Below are 18,700 nucleotides of genomic sequence, written 5' to 3'. Positions count from 1 at the left end.
GATACTACCTCTCCTCGGGAAGTCGGAAGTCTTTTCCTCAATCCTCCTATTCTTAGGCTTGGTGAGGAATAAAGGAAGAGTAGTCCCCTTTATATAAGAGAAGATGAAATCTCCTCAAAAGATAAGTAATAATTTAATTTTTATTTTTAATTTATTTTTATTTTTTTTACATGGAGAGAAATATAATATTCATTTCTTATAGTTCACATGAAATGAAATGCAAACTAATAATTTAATATTATTAATTGATTAGTGTAATTTCAAATGATTAAGGAAATCAAATTTAATCATTTCCTTAACTATAATACGTAAATATATAAGTTAATAATAAAACAATACATCATTTATAGTAATTAATTTACGTTAACAGATAAATTATCGATGATTACAATATATATATATATATATATATATATATATATATATATATATATATATATATATATATGTTTTGGAGAGTACTTTTCACACTTTTTTCTTGTTTAATAAAAGAAAAAAATAAGAGGACATAACAATGGGCTTTAAGATTATGAGAAGCCGCAGCCCGAAACCGTAGATATAACATAATGTTAGAAGTGTATGCCAAATAAGCCTTGAGAGGTGTTGGAATCCAAGCATTGTCACATATAGTTTTGAGCTTTTAACCGTGATAGATACATTGTTATCTCCTAAGTATGAATTTTTTTGGATATATAAAAAAAAAAAAAAATTATTCTTCAACTGAATGTTGGATCCTAATGCTTAAAAAAGTTTGCTTGATTCCTAATGTTTAAAGAATATTGGATCCTAGTTCATAATAGGGTTAATAATATCTTATAATTTTTTTTAGGACTATCAGACCTACTTCTACTACTACATATATGATATTAGACAAATATAAATTGAATCATGTATTTGAAAAATAAAACTATCAATCATTTTTTGTGGTTGGGACAACTAAATCAACCATTGATCTAATACAATTAGGCCCAAGTTAATAATAGTAAATTATTAAAGTTATTTTTTAATTTCAATGCGGGATTAAATCTTATATAATAATAATATGTCTATTTAAATATTAACATTATATTTACTTTTTAGACATTTATTGATTTATATATTATTATACATAATGAAAAGAATTTTAAAAAAATATTGATTATATTGCAAAATATATATAGAAAACTATGAACTATCTAAAAAGGCCTTTAACATTTGTGTGATCACAAGAATTTTTAAAGAATATTAATATCAGTTAAATATTTAATTATCAACCAAATGATAATTTGGATTTCCAATGATTAACTACAACAATTTTAATTTTAAATTTAAATTTAAAGAGATGACTACAAAATTCACTTATTTGATGATATCTTGTTCATGACTAGAGTCATGTAGATGATGTTGAAAATATTAACACGTTTTTCTAATCTAATAGGTTTAAAAGGGAAAAGCTGACTAAAGAAAATTCTCTTGTTTATTCTTGGGATTGAAATAATGTGAGTTTAATGGGTATAGGATCAGTGGTATTCCATTATTCTCAAAGCAAATATCATCACCTACTCACTTCGTTAAAAGCTTCTTTCCACATTTTGCTCCTCATTATACAAATGACCAATAGCTATCAATCCAACACAGACAAATAGGAGAAATTGGGCTTTTCTTGTTGACATCTTGCTTCCCTCCAAGTCAGAAATCAAAGTTTTCAGTTTTCTAACAAGTATGATTACTTCTTGGTCAACAGCATGTGCACATAAAGAAGTCCTTTTTCTCCAAAAAATCATCTACATGTTCACACACTTATGTCTACATTGGCTCTTGGAGGAATTGAATGGATCATACTCTTCAAGTTCATTGCATGTATATATTCTTTAACAAGGAGGAGTCCATCCAAGAAAAGGACTCCAACACTAATCTACTGAAAACTAGGCCTAAATCCAGGGGTTTGGTCTAAGATGTTTCAAAGGTATTACAAGGTTCGTCCATGAGATCAGCCACAGCGTAAGTGCATGAGGGAAGCAAGAACATTAGGAGGGTCCCCTCGACTGCTGTTGATGCATCACCTTTAGTGATCATTTATGGAGTCAATGCATGGATGAGCGTCTGTGGGACCCAGGAAAACATGATATCTGTTGGATTGGATCATTATATTTTTTGTTCCTTAGATCTGGGCATGGTGATGAGTGTCGAAAAGTCAGTGCACATCACAACGAGATCTGACAAGTGATGTTGCAAGATAACATCTTGGAGACACGGTATTACGGCAGACGCATGCATTCTTTAATCAGACGACTGGTTTATTTTAATGATGTTGCCTCGTTCTTGCTATACTCCATGCTGTGCTGCCTTTTCCTTGTCATTCAAGGATTTCTTTGGCAATCTTCCGAGCATAAGGACATAATGTCAGTCGGCATGGACTTTTGCACCAAGTTCATGGCCTCCCAAGATATTCGGATAAGCTTGGGAAGAAGACTCGTCGAGGAAGCATTTGATTGTTTGCAAGAAAACCTGTATATTTTCCGAGGGAACTTACAATCTGAAATGCTTCCTAAATGCTTGGATGTTGGGTTCCTAAGTCAAGTTGAATTTGATATATTAAGTAATGATAGTAGGATCATTCTTAAATATTTGCCAAATGAGGTCACTGAGCCCTCGATATTTGATGACCGAATTTGATACACTATCATCAAACCAATATATTATGTGAATAAATGTGAGTCATGCCATTAAATTAGTATTTTAGTATTTTAATTATTAGTCATAATTAATTTTTTTTGTATAACAACTACTTTCCGATATAGCAAGACAACAAAACACTTCCTAAATAAAATAAAATAAATTTTATTCAAAAAAAGAAAGAAAAAGAGGAATAATTATATACCTTACGGAATTCAAAGCCATTCAACTCTCAGTGGTACCCCTCGATCACTATCAGGTTGAAGGAACAAAGACTTTCTGAAGCTAGTTATTTTCCTTTGCAACTGCTTCTCTCCAGATTTCTTGTGGTGCAAGTAGAATTCAAGTCACACCTAACATTGCATGCATGACACACAGACAAGACATCATTTGTTTTAGTCAACTTGGAATTCATATATATGAATTCTAGCAGAGATATATATATATATATATATCTTCACATCATCTCTCTGGATAAACATTACTGGAGTTACAAAATACTTCAAAAAATAATAGTGCCTTGTCTGAGACTTATCAAAGGCCAAGTAAATTCCTGGCCAGTCACAGGTTGCTACAGACTAATCAGCAGATCATGCACCATATTTTTAAAGGAAGAAATGAGAATTCAAGAAGAGACAACTTCCAGTAGAACCCACAGGAATCCAGAGTGAGATATGACAGATTATGATTTCGGTTACATGAATCTATAGGTGCTTCACAACAAGTACAAACGCATGGTCTGCAGTCGTATCTTCTTTCTATGCAGATGAGCCAAAGCTGCAACCTTCTCTTAAATTTCTGGAGTTACAAAATAGCTATATATAATGCACACTTTCCAGAGTCCCAAGTAAATTCCTTGCCAATCACTGACCAAGCAGCATCACATACCTTTTTTTTTTTTTTTTTGCTTTAGAAGGAAATCAGAGGTACAAGACGAGATAACTACAGTAAGATTTGACAGATGCAAAAGCTGCAGCTTTATGATTTCATTTACATGGATCTACAGGTGCCTCATCGCAAGTACAACACACATGGTCAGCAATGCTGAGAGTATCTTTCTGCCACTGTAAGTAAGCCAAAGCTGCAACCTTTTGAATGTTCCGCTCATGCTTCATCCATCTTTCAAGCCTTCACTATTCCTCTGACCTCATTTCCTACTGCTTGTTCTTCCTGGTTTAGAAGCAGAGCAAGAGATAAAACAGTCCACAACTCACGAGAGGAATCCGTCATGATCGAAGCCAAAGACATCCTCAAAATAAAGGTCTGCCAAGAAGCCAGATGTGGCAGTCATCACCGCAGGCTTTTCCGCAGCTGGTATCACAAAATAGTCCGGCGATGAACACGCAGTGGTCAGATTGCTCAACCCCTCTTCGTCACTTTCTTGCTTACGAGAGGTAAATGGTGAAGCAGGCACTTGAGCTTCTTTTTCGGCCCGGTGCCTGCTTGCTCCAAAGCTAAGCAGGCAGGTGTTATTGACGTCCGAGGTTGAGAAAAGCTGAGGCGCCATGGCTGGATCTCTGCAGGTGTGCTCCCCCAGGTAAGTTATCAGGTAAGTAGAAGGATCCTCCTCCGAACGCTGCACCTGTCTCACTGCCATGCAACCCTGATCGAACTTGTGGGTGCATCTGAAGTAGCTCCTGCAACACCATTTCCATCTTGAACTCATCAAATACTTCCGCAGAACACTTCCTTTTGTTGTATGTGATGTGGAGGAAATATATATACCTTGGATTTTTAGAGCTTTGGATCTCTTTCTGCCCATATTTTCTCCATGTCTGACCATCGTTCAGTGTCTTGGATCCCACGATCTTAGATGGTAGATGTGATCTGCCGTCAGACAAGAAAAGGCTAAGATCATAACTCAACTAGAACTATAAGAACTTCATACATGGCTGGCTGAATCCACAGAAAAGATTACTCATGTGGAAGGTCAACAGAAATACATTGAGTCTCGGTGACTCAGGAAACCGTATTGTTCTCATCAAGCATGTCACCGAAACTACTCGAACAAAGAAACCTCAGAAGTTGTGATCACCTTCTCCGGCAACCTCCTCGGCGATCTGTCGCTGGGTAGTTCTTCCTCTTCTTGGTTGATATCTGATGATGATGATGAGGAGGAGGAGGAGAGAGAAGTCCAGCGTCGAGACGCTGACCGCCCTCCACCGTCTCCATGGACTCCAACACATCGAAGACCCGAGAGATCGAGCTGGTGAGCTCCGCAAAGACGACTCCCACCGTGGAATCTCCGGCAACTTCTTCCCGTAGCAGGACACCGAGCTGCACGGCGGACTTGCGAATCCTCGACATCACCTCGACCACCGTACGGTCGCTGGCCAACAGCTTCCGATCCATGAATCTTCTTCCTCTCTTGGTATAGTCTTCTCTGGCTTCCGAGGGTGTGATATATAGTTGCATCGGGAGCGGGGATAATATGGGGACTTTGCTCGCATGGAGAACATGCATCGAAGGTAGCAACGTGGTAGAGGACAAAAGATGTGTACTGTGGTCATGTAGGTGACGGAATGTGGCCGACGTCAGTGCCTCTACTGCACGCGGATTGGCTCTCCTCTATACTTTGTGGCACAAGGAAGCCAAAGCTTAAAGATAAGTGCAAGTTGGAGATGGTTAGGACATGCGGGGGTGGAAGAGAGAGGTTAATTAAGGTAATGCTTAGGGAAGTGGCTAATTAACCAAGGTTAGAATAGAAGTTAAATGTGGCACATGTGATGCATTAACGTGTATCCCCATCAATCCAAGTTGGTAACATTAAGCTAATGCAGCCAATAATTGCTCACCAAGTGAGAGTTCTTTGTTCATGATGATAGGGAGGATCTCCCACCTTGAGAAATTATTTGGGTCAATTTCCTTTGATGCTATATGAAATCTGCAAGAATATTAACTTTATGAATCCCTAAATAAAAAAAAGAAATTAACACATAAATTGTCCACCTAACTATCTATATATATTTTTGAATTATCAAGAAAATAGAAGTAGGTTTTTTCTCAAAAGGAAATTTGTCTGATAATCATCAACCATTTATAAATAATAATTAGTATGTAATATTACAACAATATAACTATTGTCGCGATAACAAGTTTCATTATTATTATTTTTTATATAAAGGAAATGGCGACCTGATACACAAAATTTCACTCTGTCAATACACACTCTTTTATTTTTACAATCTGAAAAATTATTTCTATGATAGCAACCTTTGACAATTTTTCCTAACTTAGAAAAAGTACAAAGAAAATAAAAAGGGTGGCTTAGATATGAGATCTTGGTTAGGTATCTTGGGATCCAAATGTATATCTTATACCTTAGATTCATTAGAAAAATGCCCACCACATCAGCATGTATATATTTTAAACCTTCTTAGTTTGGAAATTGCTATGGATGGGGCCAATTGGATAAAGAAAAGTGACACTGACATTGTAGGGTGTGTTAGATGTGGCTTCCACTTTTATTTTAGCTCACTATATGTGATCTCCACCATTACATTGAGACCCAAGTAAACCATGCTGCCAAGCAACCCCATCATCATCACATGGTTGGAGCTCTATCTTTGCAGCAAGTTGGGGGCTTCTAATGATCTGTCATTAGGAAACAACAGTAGAGCATTAGTTGTCCAATTTCTTAAGCAATAAAGTAATCCAAGTTGGAGAGTGCATTGAGAGATGCTGCAATTGGTGTGCTTGGGCTCTTGGAATCTCATATGTATATATATATATATATATATATATTCACATATATTAGCTTGATTTGTAGATCTAATGATTTAGGCTCAGAGGAGGCCTATGAATAACAAATGTTTTTAATTCTTGTGAGCATGTGCTTAATCTTTATTCAATATGTGATACTTCTCCCTAACTAGTATCAAAACTAACTAAATAGCTCAATATGTTACAGTAAGATTATTTATTTATTTATAATTTGAATTATGAAAAGGATGTGTAGGAATAAGATTGTATACATCAAACTGAATAGTTTCCCTCCAAAAGATGACCAGAGTTTTTATATTGACATAAACATATTGTTGTTTAGTTACCTAAATAGTTATATTCTGGGCTTGCTTTGTTAGGGGTCATTAGCATGAATTCTACATTGTTATATCATCATCATCATCATCTATTTTTCATATATTAGTCATTTATTTCATCTCATCTTTGATGATGGATGATTAATAAAATAAAAATGAAGTTACAAAGAAGCAATCTTATTTTTCTTTGACAAGTATCGCAACTTGGATGGCATGGTGGTAGGTAGTAGGGTTGAAAGTTGGCAATCTTTACTCATACCTTAACGCGTGAATCAAAACATCCACTTGCATCCTTTGGCAACACCTAATAAAACCTGTTCTAACCTTATCAAAAATCTAAATGTGGGTCGATATATCATGGTCATAAAGTCAAAGTTAAGTCAATGCATTAGCTGACTTAACAACAACAACAACAACAACAATAATGGATGATAAAACAATGATAAGAGATAATTAGCTAAAGAAAATCTTAAGTAAAATATCTTCGAACAGCTTAAAAAGGACTTTTTAGAACATTCATCCGAAACTATTCTTTCTTGTTAAACTACTCGACAATAACAACAAATCATTAATGTTCAAACTATTTATGATTTGACCACATAGATCCTTTTTTATCATCAAACTCTTTGTAAAGAAATATTCTTTCATATATATATATATATATATATATATATATATATATATATATATATATATATATATATATATATATATAGAAAACACTCAAATAATTATTAATGATTTCTAATAAGATTTTCATAATTTATTTTTCTCTCTTTACGCTACTAATATTAATAATCTCGATTCTAACCATAACACAACATGTATATAAGTCTTATTCAGCTACAGTGCTATCATACCAAGAATTGGAACTTAAGTCTTGTATTAATCACAATGTTGAGTACCTTCCTTTTCTAGTTTGTTAAAGACATTAATGATGATGATGATGATGATGATGATGATGATTCTTTCAACTTGAAGTAAAAAAAATCTAACATAGTAGATTTTTAACATAGTTGAAAAATCTAACATTCTTAACATAGTAAAAAAAATCTAACATTATTAATTGGAAAAAATCTAACATAGTAGATTACCTAACATAGAGTTGAGAGTTTTTCTTAATTCTTAATTATAATCTTAATAATATGCTTCCCTAAAAAAATCTAAGAGTGGTAGAAAAATCTTGTATAGCCAAATAAATTCAGGGCTTGTAAGATCAAGTTTTGGATTTTTTTTTCTAATACAATTTATTGCATACTAACATTTAGTTTGGATTTCAAATAAGTTGGATCTAATTTTGACTTGTAGTTCACTGAACATATCATTATCTTTAATTGATTTAGATTTTTTTAATCAATTGAGGCTGGAATTCAATATCTGTTTATTGGACATGTCACATCACCTATCAAAGATGATGAAAATTTTACTAGATATTATACAAACATGTACTGCCTAAGCATCAGAAACATCTTGCCAAACATATTTCCATTGAGTTCTTTTTAGAAAATAAGGTATATGATATGAGCGTCTTTTGAGTTGAAGTGAGACAAAGGTCATTTCTATTGTCAAAGTTGTGATTAACTAATGATAAGTTATCTTCATAATATAATGGTACTTGGAAAGTAGACTATCATATTGCTATTAGAAGGAGAATCCTTGAGATTATAATAAATAAAAATCACTCCAAAACTATGCATAGTAAGTCATACTAGAATATATGGGTGAAAAAAACCTTCTCATAATCTTGGGCCTTCTACCTTTCTCCTATAAAGATATCTAGATTGATCACATATCTAAACTACAATGATAAGTCTCCATCGATCATAGGTTCTCTTTTTATCTTTCTCAACCAAGTGATCGACCCAAGTCATAATTTATGTTGAGGCCTATTTTAACCTCACCCAATAAATTTGAGCCTTGATCAAGATAATGTAGACCATTATTCTTTTCTCCCATGGTTACACAGGTGACAACAACACACAATTAAGCTTCTTATCAACGATTCCTCGATAAGAGCCAATTTTGAATGCTATAAGGAACTCTTGGTCGATCCTTCCACCAACTAATCCAATGTCAAAAGTCTCTTCCAAGATAGGCCTATCTAATTCGATCCTTAAGTTCCACTACTTGATCGAGATGTCTCACATGAATAATTATAAGAAATTGACAAGCATCATAATAACAATATAAGATGCAAGATTTGATGAGAGAAATATGCTCCCTCCAATTTTTTTTCTATCCAATATGAAGACTTTTGATACAAATGCTAATTTTACAAAGCATATGGTTGTATTCTAGACACAAACAAGCCTATATACCACCTCTGACATCCTTATGACATCCGTTAGACTTTTCCAACTACTCTTTAAACTCAGAAATGATAGTAACTGTTGAAAGAATGTAAACTTTACTTGATCGATAGTCGATGCCTGACGTACTCTGCAATGACATTGGTGATTGTTTGACAACTAAGAGGATGAACGATTAGTCTAATTATATTTTGAGATTTGCCAATTTGTCAATTCATGTTTATTTTTTATAATCAAAATATTCATTAATGACCAAAGGCTATTATGATTTTTTGGTTGATATCCAAGAAATCTTTTATGATATTTGTCAACCTTATTTTAGTACAAAAGAAGGACAAATCACTAAGACTAAGCTGCATAAAATTGAGCAACCTTTTTATTGTCTCAAGATGGTTGCTCCCTTAAGTCAGTCACATCCTTGAAGATTGTCATTTCTTCAAGAATGGTCATTATTTAAGTTGATTGCATTATTGAGATAACTACAGGTAGAAAGACAACCACTTCCTAAGTTTATCGCATCATCTGTGTTGGGAGTGGCCCCTAAGTTGGTCTTATTATCAAGCTAATCACTATTCAAATTGTCATATGTTTAAGGCAACCACTTCGTTCGAGTGTCAAAATGAATACTTGTGGGTTTTAGATACCAATAAATATATACTAACTTGGTCATTAGAGAGGTTTTACTAGGCAAATCCCAACACAGACTTTTGCAGGAAGTAAAATATGAGATACAAATATCTTTCACGAAACTGAAATGGAATAAGGGACATGAGATTGAAATATGATCACCATTTAAAAAAAAAAATTCATTATATGAGTTCTAGATACTTTTAAGTATGTCTTCTTTTCTAGTCGTGATAATACTTAAAAAAACGAGTCAAGTTAGACAATTTTGTTGAGTTGAATTGATGATTAATTTTTTGGAAAATGTGGGGAGGCACCATATGCATAGGAAAAAATAGAAAATAAAATTGGTTTCCTAAAATAATGATATAGAAACATTTAAGTGACGATTAGGAGCAAAAACTCAACAAACCAAAAAATCCACGTAAAATTCATGAGACGTTCTCACTTAAGGGAGATCGTATATCCCCATAAAACGTAGATCCAAGTTCTTAAATGAAGAAGGACAAATGTTCTCTTCTCTAGCGATGATCCACATGACAGATGATACGACGATGCACCTCCCTTTGCAACATAAGTCATCGCAGCTTTCGCACACCACCTCACAGTAGCAAACAAGGAAGGGTCGATCCCTTTTTTGCTATCCTTATAAACTACCAAAGGGCTGTCGACTGAGAAGGAGAGAGAAGGAGGAGAATAAGAGGAGGCGACCAAAAGAGGTCTAGCTCATGACCCTTTTGTCCCTCTCCTATTTATAGAAGTTACTATCAACTTAACCCTAATGGATCTTATCCTAGTGAATACTATATCTCTATCCAATTACCCTATGTCTATTAGATTAATGGATCTCTATCCAATAATTACTATTTGCTCTTATTGGCTCTTACCCAAAAACTCTAATAAAATATGGGCTTATCGGATATCTAATAAAATAAAGAATTATCATATATCTCAGATGTTATCCTCTATTTGTCGTGATATCTATCATATATGTGTGACCATTTAGGCCCAATACCGAGTTGGCCATGAGTTATACTTATCAGAACTCCTTTTAATTCGGTGAATTATTATCCCATGATAATTTACTTAACTCGTCAATTAAGTGTAGGGAAATCTAGGGTGATATTATATATGTAGCGAAATAACAGAAAATAAAATTCTCAGAATTTCTTGTAGAAAATAATATTTCATTATCGTGCAAAGATTGGTGCGCAAAAACCCACAAAACTAAAAAACTATACGTACAAGGGAGATTGTGTTACCTGGGGAGATTGTATATCCCTGAATTTCTATAGATCTATGGGAGGTGATGAACGAGGTCAACTGTCATTTCTAGCAATGGTCCACATGGTAGAGGCTGCAAAGTCGCTCCTCAAATTGCTATACAATCCTCGTAGTGTGCACCATGCAATCAAGAAGGGGCTACCCCTTCTTGTTATCCACATACCCTAAATAAGAGCTACAGGTTGAGAATGAGAGAAAGAGAGAAGAATAAGATATGACAGCCAAAAAAACTAGCCCATGGCCCTATCAACTTAATCCTAATGGATCCTGCTATATTGGGTATTGAATCTCCATTCAACTACCCAAGCCTCTTAAAATAGTGGGTCTCTATCCAATAATCTATAATTAGCTCTTATTAGATCTCATCCATAGGATCCAATAACTCAAGGGCTTATTGGATATCCAATAAGACAAGGGCTCTAACGAATATCTTAAAGGAGATTGTATATCCCCATAAAACGTAGATCCAAGTCCTTAGATGAAGAATGTCAAATGTCCGTTATATGAGTTATAGATACTTAAGCATGTCTTCTTTTCTAGTTGTGATAATACTTAAAAAAAAAAGAGTCAAGTTAGATAATTTTGCTAAGTTGAATTGATGACCAAATTATTGGGAAACGTGAGGAGGTACCATATGCGAAAAATAGAAAATAAAATTGGTTTTAAAAAAATAATATAGGAACGTCATACGATGATCGGAATCAAAAACTCAATAAACTAAAAAACACATGTAAAATTTGTGAGACGTTCTCACTTAAAGGGAGATCATATATCCCCATAAAACATAGATCCAAGTCCTTGGATGAAGAAGGTCAAATGTCATATTCTCAAACGGTGGTGATCCATACGGTAAATGATGTAATGATTGCTAGTCATAGATGCCCAACAAGCCAATCACGTGAGTGATGGCACGTGTGACTTGACACACAGTACTTTTATTTATTATATTTTGATATTTTATCACTTTATATTGACTATTATATATATATATATATATATATATATATATATATATATATATATATATATATATATATATATTGAAGTCCTTAGATTTGTGTAATGAGAATCAGATCGTGATAAGATCATGATAATGAGACCGATTCATCTTTAAACATAAATCTTAAATAATCCCGTTCATAGGTTATTCGAGAGGGACATCGAGATAACCGGACATACTTGTGTATTGTATACCCGTCCATATAATGGATGCAGTTGGTCTCATAGCTGCTTGTGTGGGGACACTAGAGATACAATACAAGTACTCATTGGTGTTGGGAAATCATGGGGGGTGACATCATATGCGCAGCGGAAGAACAAGAAAACAAAAATCCCCGATTCCCAAAAAGATGTTCGTCGTCGTGCGAAGATTGGTGCGCAAAAAATCCGCAAAACACAAAACTGCGTATAGAGATTGTGTTACCTAGGGAGATCGTATATCCCTATTTCCTTGCAGATCCTTAGGAGAGGGTGAAAGAGGTCAAGCGTCCTCCTCTCTAGCGGTGATCCACACAGCAGGGTTGCGACGACCCTCCTCAAAACTCCAGGCCTACTCTGAGGTGGAGAGGGAGAGGAGAATAGGAAAGGCAAGCAAAGACTCTAGCCTATGAGGCTGTGAATCCCTCCTATTTATAGAGATCCCGTGTCAAACCCTAATGGGTCCTTCCCTAGTGGGTATTGGATCTGCATCCAATAAGACAAGGGCTCCGTCGGATATCTCATATCCGAACCTCTACTCATCTCAATGCCTACCATATGTGTGTGACCCTCTAGGCCCAATATCGAGCTGGCCGTGAGTCATACCTGTCAGAACTCCTTCTAACTCAGTGAATTATTATCTCTGTAATAATTCACTCGACTCATCGACTACAGACGTACTAGGCCACTACGCCGTAGTCCCCAGACGATACAGGGGAATCCAATCCATTGGACCTGTCTGTCCTCAGTTACCATGTACCTATAGTCCCTCATCCATCTAATATCCCAGAGACCGTATATCGAGCATGGTGCTGTCAGACCCATACGGTTTCTACTCAAGTCTCACTCTAATCGGATTCTCCCGGAGAACTCTTTCTCTCTCAACCCGAATGACCCTGGCCAGGGATTTGTCTGAGCAAGAACACATGGGATATTCCTCTCATGACGCCGAGAGTGAATGATCCTCTATCGACACTCAATAGCCCTCGTAAGGTCGACTACCACTCCCAATGACCAGCTGTACTAGATCTGGGACAGCCAAACCTATAAGTCTGGTATCAAAGAGTGGAGCACTCATACAGGACATCCTTGGTGTCTCAAGTCTAAGGACCAGATACACCACTAGGACTACAGAATCGCTGTCTGACAATAAGGCATCATCAACCATCCAGCATTCCGTAAGCGGATCAATCAGTGAACTCATTCTCCAATAAGCACCTGTACTGTATCCCTAGTGTCTCTACATGAGCAGCTATGAGACCAGCTGCATCCATCATATGGACGGGTATACAGCACACCAGTCTATCCGGTTATCACGATGTCCCTCTCGAGTAACCTATGACTGGGATTATTTAGGATATGTGTTTAAAGGTGAATCGATCTCATTATCGTGATCTCATCACGATCCGATTCCCATTGCACAAATCCAAGGACATCACAATATATATATGCATTTATGCAATAGTTATAAAGTGATATACGCCAAAATATAATAAGCAAAAAGATTCTGTATCAAGTCACACGTGTCATCACTCACGTGATTGGCTTGCTGGGCACCTATGACTAGCAATTGGGGAATGAGTTCATCGATTGATCTGCTTACGAAATGTTGGATGGTTGATGATGTCTTATTGTCAGACAACGATTCCGTAGTCTTAATGGTGTATTTGGTCCTTAGACTTGAGATACCAAGGATGTCTTATATGAGTGCTCCACTCTTTGATACCAGTCATCGTGGGTTTCGCACACCACCTCACAGTAACAAACAAGGAAGGGTCGACCCCTTATTTGCTATCTTTATGAACCACCAAAGTATCACGGACTTAGTTAGTTTTGCTTAAGTCATGCGACACCCTTGCATGTCCATCCGCAAAGGTCAGTCTCCCTGAAACCTCTCATGGTCCCTTAGGACCTACAAAGTATCACTCATGATCCACAAGCAAACATCTCAGAAAACACTTTATAGCCAATGCAAATTATAAACAAACTTTACAAGCTCTGAATGGTTGCACAATAAAAGGTTAAAATGGTCCACTATAGATCGAATATGTCTCACAAGTGTCCACATGACACAACCTTTATTTATAAGCCTAAAACGACCATCAAACCTAACTAAAATGGAGCTATTAAGTCTTCGACCATCCCTCTATATATTGTGCAAAGCACGAACATACCAAAAGATACGGACATACACAAGCATTACATTAAACATCATATTTATAAGTTTGTCCATGACAAAAGGATTGTCAGTTGAGGAGGAGAGGGAGGGAGAAGAATAAGAGGATATGGCCAAAATGGGTCTAGCCCATGATCTTTTGGTCCCTCTCCTATTTATAGAGGTCCCTGTTAACTTAATCCTAAAGGATCCTGCCTTAGTGGATACTAGATCTCTATCTAATTACCCTAAGCCTCTTGGATTAATGGATCTCTATCCAATAATTACTATTTGTTCTTATTGGGTCTCACCCGAAAGATCCAATAAAATAGGGACTTATTAGATATCTAATAAAACAGAGAATTATCATATATCTCATATGTTGGGAAATCATAGGGGCGACATCACATGCGCAGCGGAAGAACAAGAAAACAAAATCCCCGATTCCCAAAAAGATGTTCGTCGTTGTGCGAAGATTGGTACGCAAAAATCCGCGAAACATGAAACTACGTATAAAGTATATTGTGTTACCTAGGGAGATCGTATATCCCTGTTTCCTTGCAAATCCTTAGGAGAGGGTAAAGGAGGTCAAGCGTCCTCCTCTCTAGCGGTGATCCACACAGCAGGGTTGCGATGACGCTCCTCAAAACTCCAAGCCTGCTCTGAGGTGGAGAGGAAGAGGAGAATAGGAAAGGCAAGCAAAGACTCTAACCTATGAGGCTGTGAATCCCTCCTATTTATAGAGATCCCGTGTCAAACCCTAATGGGTCCTTCCCTAGTGGGTATTGGATCTGCATCCAATAAGACAAGGGCTCCGTCGGATATCTCATATCCGAACCTCTACTAATCGCAATGCTTACCATATGTGTGTGACCCTCTAGGCCCAATATCGAGCTGGCCGTGAGTCATACCTGTCAGAACTCCTTCTAACTCAGTGAATTATTATCTCTGTAATAATTCACTCGACTCATCGACTACGAACGTACTAGGCCACTACGCCGTAGTCCCCAGACGATACAGGGGAATCCAATTCATTGGACCTATCTGTCCTCAGTTACCATGTACCTATAGTCCCTCATCCATCTAATATCCCAGAGACCGTATATCGAGCATGGTGATGTCAGACCCATACGGTTTCTACTCAAGTCTCGCTCTAATCGGATTCTCCCAGAGAACTCTTTCTCTCTCAACCCGAATGACCCTGGCCAGGGATTTGTCTGAGCAAGAACACATGGGATATTCCTCTCATGACGCCGAGAGTGGATGATCCTTTGTCGACACTCAATAGCCCTCGTAAGGTCGACTACAACTCCCAATGACCAGCTGTACTAGATCTGGGACAACCAAACCTATAAGTCTGGTATCAAAGAGTGGAGCACTCAAACAGGACATCCTTGGTGTCTCAAGTCTAAGGACCAGATACACCACTAGGACTACGGAATCGCTGTCTGACAATAAGGCATCATCAACCATCCAGCATTCCGTAAGCGGATCAATCAGTGAACTCATTCTCCAATGAGCACCTGTACTGTATCCCTAGTGTCCCTACACGAGCAGCTATGAGACCAGCTGCATCCATCATATGGACGGGTATACAGCACACCAGTCTATCCGGTTATCACGATGTCCCTCTCGAGTAACCTATGACCGGGATTATTTAGGATATGTGTTTAAAGGTGAATCGATCTCATTATCGTGATCTCATCACGATCCGATTCTCATTGCACAAATCCAAGGACATCACAATATATGTATGCATTTATGCAATAGTTATAAAGTGATATACGCCAAAATATAATAAGCAAAAAGATTCTGTATCAAGTCACACGTGCCATCACTCACGTGATTGGCTTGCTGGGCACCTATGACTAGCAATCTCCCACTTGACCTAAAGACAATCACCTATGTGTCTGATCCCCATCAGACCCTTGTGATGCTCAAAGACAATCTGAGACAACGGCTTTGTTAGTGGATCTGCAATGTTATCTTCGGATGGAACTCTTTCCACTGCTACATCTCCTCGGGTCACGATCTCTCTGATAAGGTGGAACCTCCTCAGAACATTTTTGATGAGACCCGGGTTCCCTTATTTGAATAATCGCCCCGTTATTATCGCAATATAAGGAGATCGGCTCCTCGCTACCCGGCACGACTCCCAAATCTGTGATGAACTTCTTCACCCAGACTCCCTCCTTTGCTGCATCTGATGCAGTAATGTACTCCACCTCTGTGGTCGAGTCAGCAGTGGTATCTTGCTTGGAACTCTTCCAGCACACTGCTCCTCCATTCAAGGTGTACATATACCCTGAATTCGACTTGCTATCATCGACATCAGACTGAAAACTTGAGTCAGTGTAGCCTTCAACCTTAAGGCTATTACCTCCATATACTAGTAAAAGATCCTTAGTCCTTCTCAAGTACATAAGGATACACTTTACTGCTTTCCAGTGCTCCAAGCCTGGATCCGCTTGATACCTGCTCGTGACACTCAGAGCATACGCTATATCAGGCCTAGTATATAGCATGGCATACATGATAGACCCTATTGCTGAGGCATAAGGTATCATATTCATGTTTGCCCTTTCTTCTGGAGTCTTTGGGGACATACTCGTAGAAAGCGATATCCCATGTCTCATCGGTATGAGACATCTCTTGGAATTTTCCATGCCAAACCTTTTGATAATGGTTTCTATGTACCTGGACTGGGACAAGCCAAGCATCCTCTTGGATCTATCTCTATAGATTCTAATCCCCAATATATAAGATGCTTCCCCTAAGTCCTTCATGGAGAAGTGTCTAGATAACCAAGCCTTTACTGTGGATAGCATTCCTATGTCATTCCCAATGATGAGGATGTCATCCACATATAACACCAAAAAGGTGATAGGGCTCCCACTTACCTTTCTGTACACACAAGGCTCATCTTCGTTCTTAACGAAGTCATAAGATCTAATTGCTTCATCAAATCTTATGTTCCAACTTCGGGAAGCTTGCTTTAGTCCATAAATGGATCTAAGCAACCTACACACCTTATTTGGGCAGTTCTTGGACATAAATCCCTCAGGTTGCATCATATACACCTCCTCCTCGAGGTTCCCATTGAGGAATGCGGTTTTCACATCCATCTACCAAATCTCATAATCATAGTGTGCTGCAATAGCCAATAGAATTCTGATGGATTTTATCATTGCTACGGGTGAGAAGGTTTCGTCGTAGTCAACACCTTGCCTTTGACGATACCCCTTAGCCACTAGCCTTGCTTTATAGGTCTCTACCTTTCCATCTACTCGAATCTTTTTCTTAAAGATCCACTTGCAACCAATGGGTACAATACCTTCGGGCACATCAACTAGGTTTCAAACCTTATTAGAGTACATAGAATCCATCTCAGAATTCATGGCTTCTTGCCACTTCCCAGAGTCTATACTCATAATAACCTCCTCGTAGGTCTGAGGATCAATATCCTCAACATCCTCTCCTCTAATATGTCCCACATATCCTTCAGGAGGATGGGATACTCTATCAGACCTGCGTAAAGTTGATACTTGTGTATTAGGTACCTGAACAGACTCGGACTGTAGAGTGGTGCTTGAGCTTGGATCTCCAACCTCGCTCAATTCTATCATTCTCCCACTGTCTCCGCCAAGAATGTGTTCCTTCTCAAGGAACACTGCTCTCTTAGCTACAAAGACCTTTTGGTCCTCGAGATGATATAAATAATACCCACAAGTTTCCTTGGGGTATCCCACAAATTTGCATCGCTCTGTCCTTGATTCTAACTTATCGGGGTTGTGTCTTATAACATAGGTAGGGCAGCCCCAAATCTTAACAACCTTAAGATCAGGCTTCTTCCCTTTCCATATCTCATATGGTGTAGACATTACCGACTTAGTTGGAACTCTGTTCAGAAGGTAAGCTACGGTTTCTAGGGCATATCCCCAGAATGAGATGGGTAGGTCAGCGAAACTCATCATGGACCGTACCATATCTGATAACGTACGATTTCTCCTTTCAGAGACACCATTGAGCTGAGGTGTATAAGGAGGTGTCCATTGGGATAATATCCCATGGTCCTTGAGGAACTGAGTAAACTCTGTACTTAAGTATTCACCTCCTCGATCTGATCGAAGAGTTTTGATACTCTTTCTAGTCTGGTTCTCCACCTCATTCTTATACTCTCTGAATTTCTCAAAGGCCTCGGACTTGTACTTCATTAAGTACACATATCCATACCTTGAGAAATCATCAGTAAATGTAATGAAGTAGGAGTAACCTCCAATGGCATGAGTTGACATGGGTCCACATACATCACTATGTATGAGTTCCAACAACTCAGTGGCTCTCTCTCCAGTTCCACTAAATGGAGAGTTGGTCAATTTTCCACGAATGCAAGGCTCACAAGTTGCATATGACACATAGTCGAATGGATCTAGATA

At 37.5% G+C, this 18,700-nt stretch overlaps 1 protein-coding gene across 1 annotated transcript; it reads right to left on the bottom strand.

Annotated features, from left to right (window-relative positions):
* Nucleotides 1-3,535: 3,535 nt before the first annotated feature.
* Nucleotides 3,536-5,045, bottom strand: LOC135621901 (transcription factor WRKY19-like). The gene is made up of 3 exons (XM_065123528.1): nt 4,691-5,045; nt 4,381-4,482; nt 3,536-4,292 (listed from the first exon to the last, which is right to left on the bottom strand). Exons 1-3 carry the CDS (start codon nt 5,005-5,007, stop codon nt 3,866-3,868), a joined length of 846 nt encoding a protein of 281 aa, XP_064979600.1. The 5' UTR covers nt 5,008-5,045; the 3' UTR covers nt 3,536-3,865.
* Between the last annotated feature and the right edge of the window lie 13,655 nt (nt 5,046-18,700).

This window comes from Musa acuminata, chromosome BXJ2-9, assembly GCF_036884655.1.
Source record: "Musa acuminata AAA Group cultivar baxijiao chromosome BXJ2-9, Cavendish_Baxijiao_AAA, whole genome shotgun sequence".
NCBI classification, from domain to species: domain Eukaryota; kingdom Viridiplantae; phylum Streptophyta; class Magnoliopsida; order Zingiberales; family Musaceae; genus Musa; species Musa acuminata.
Note: the sequence above shows the minus strand (reverse complement) of the source record. Positions and strands in the feature narration are given on the sequence as shown.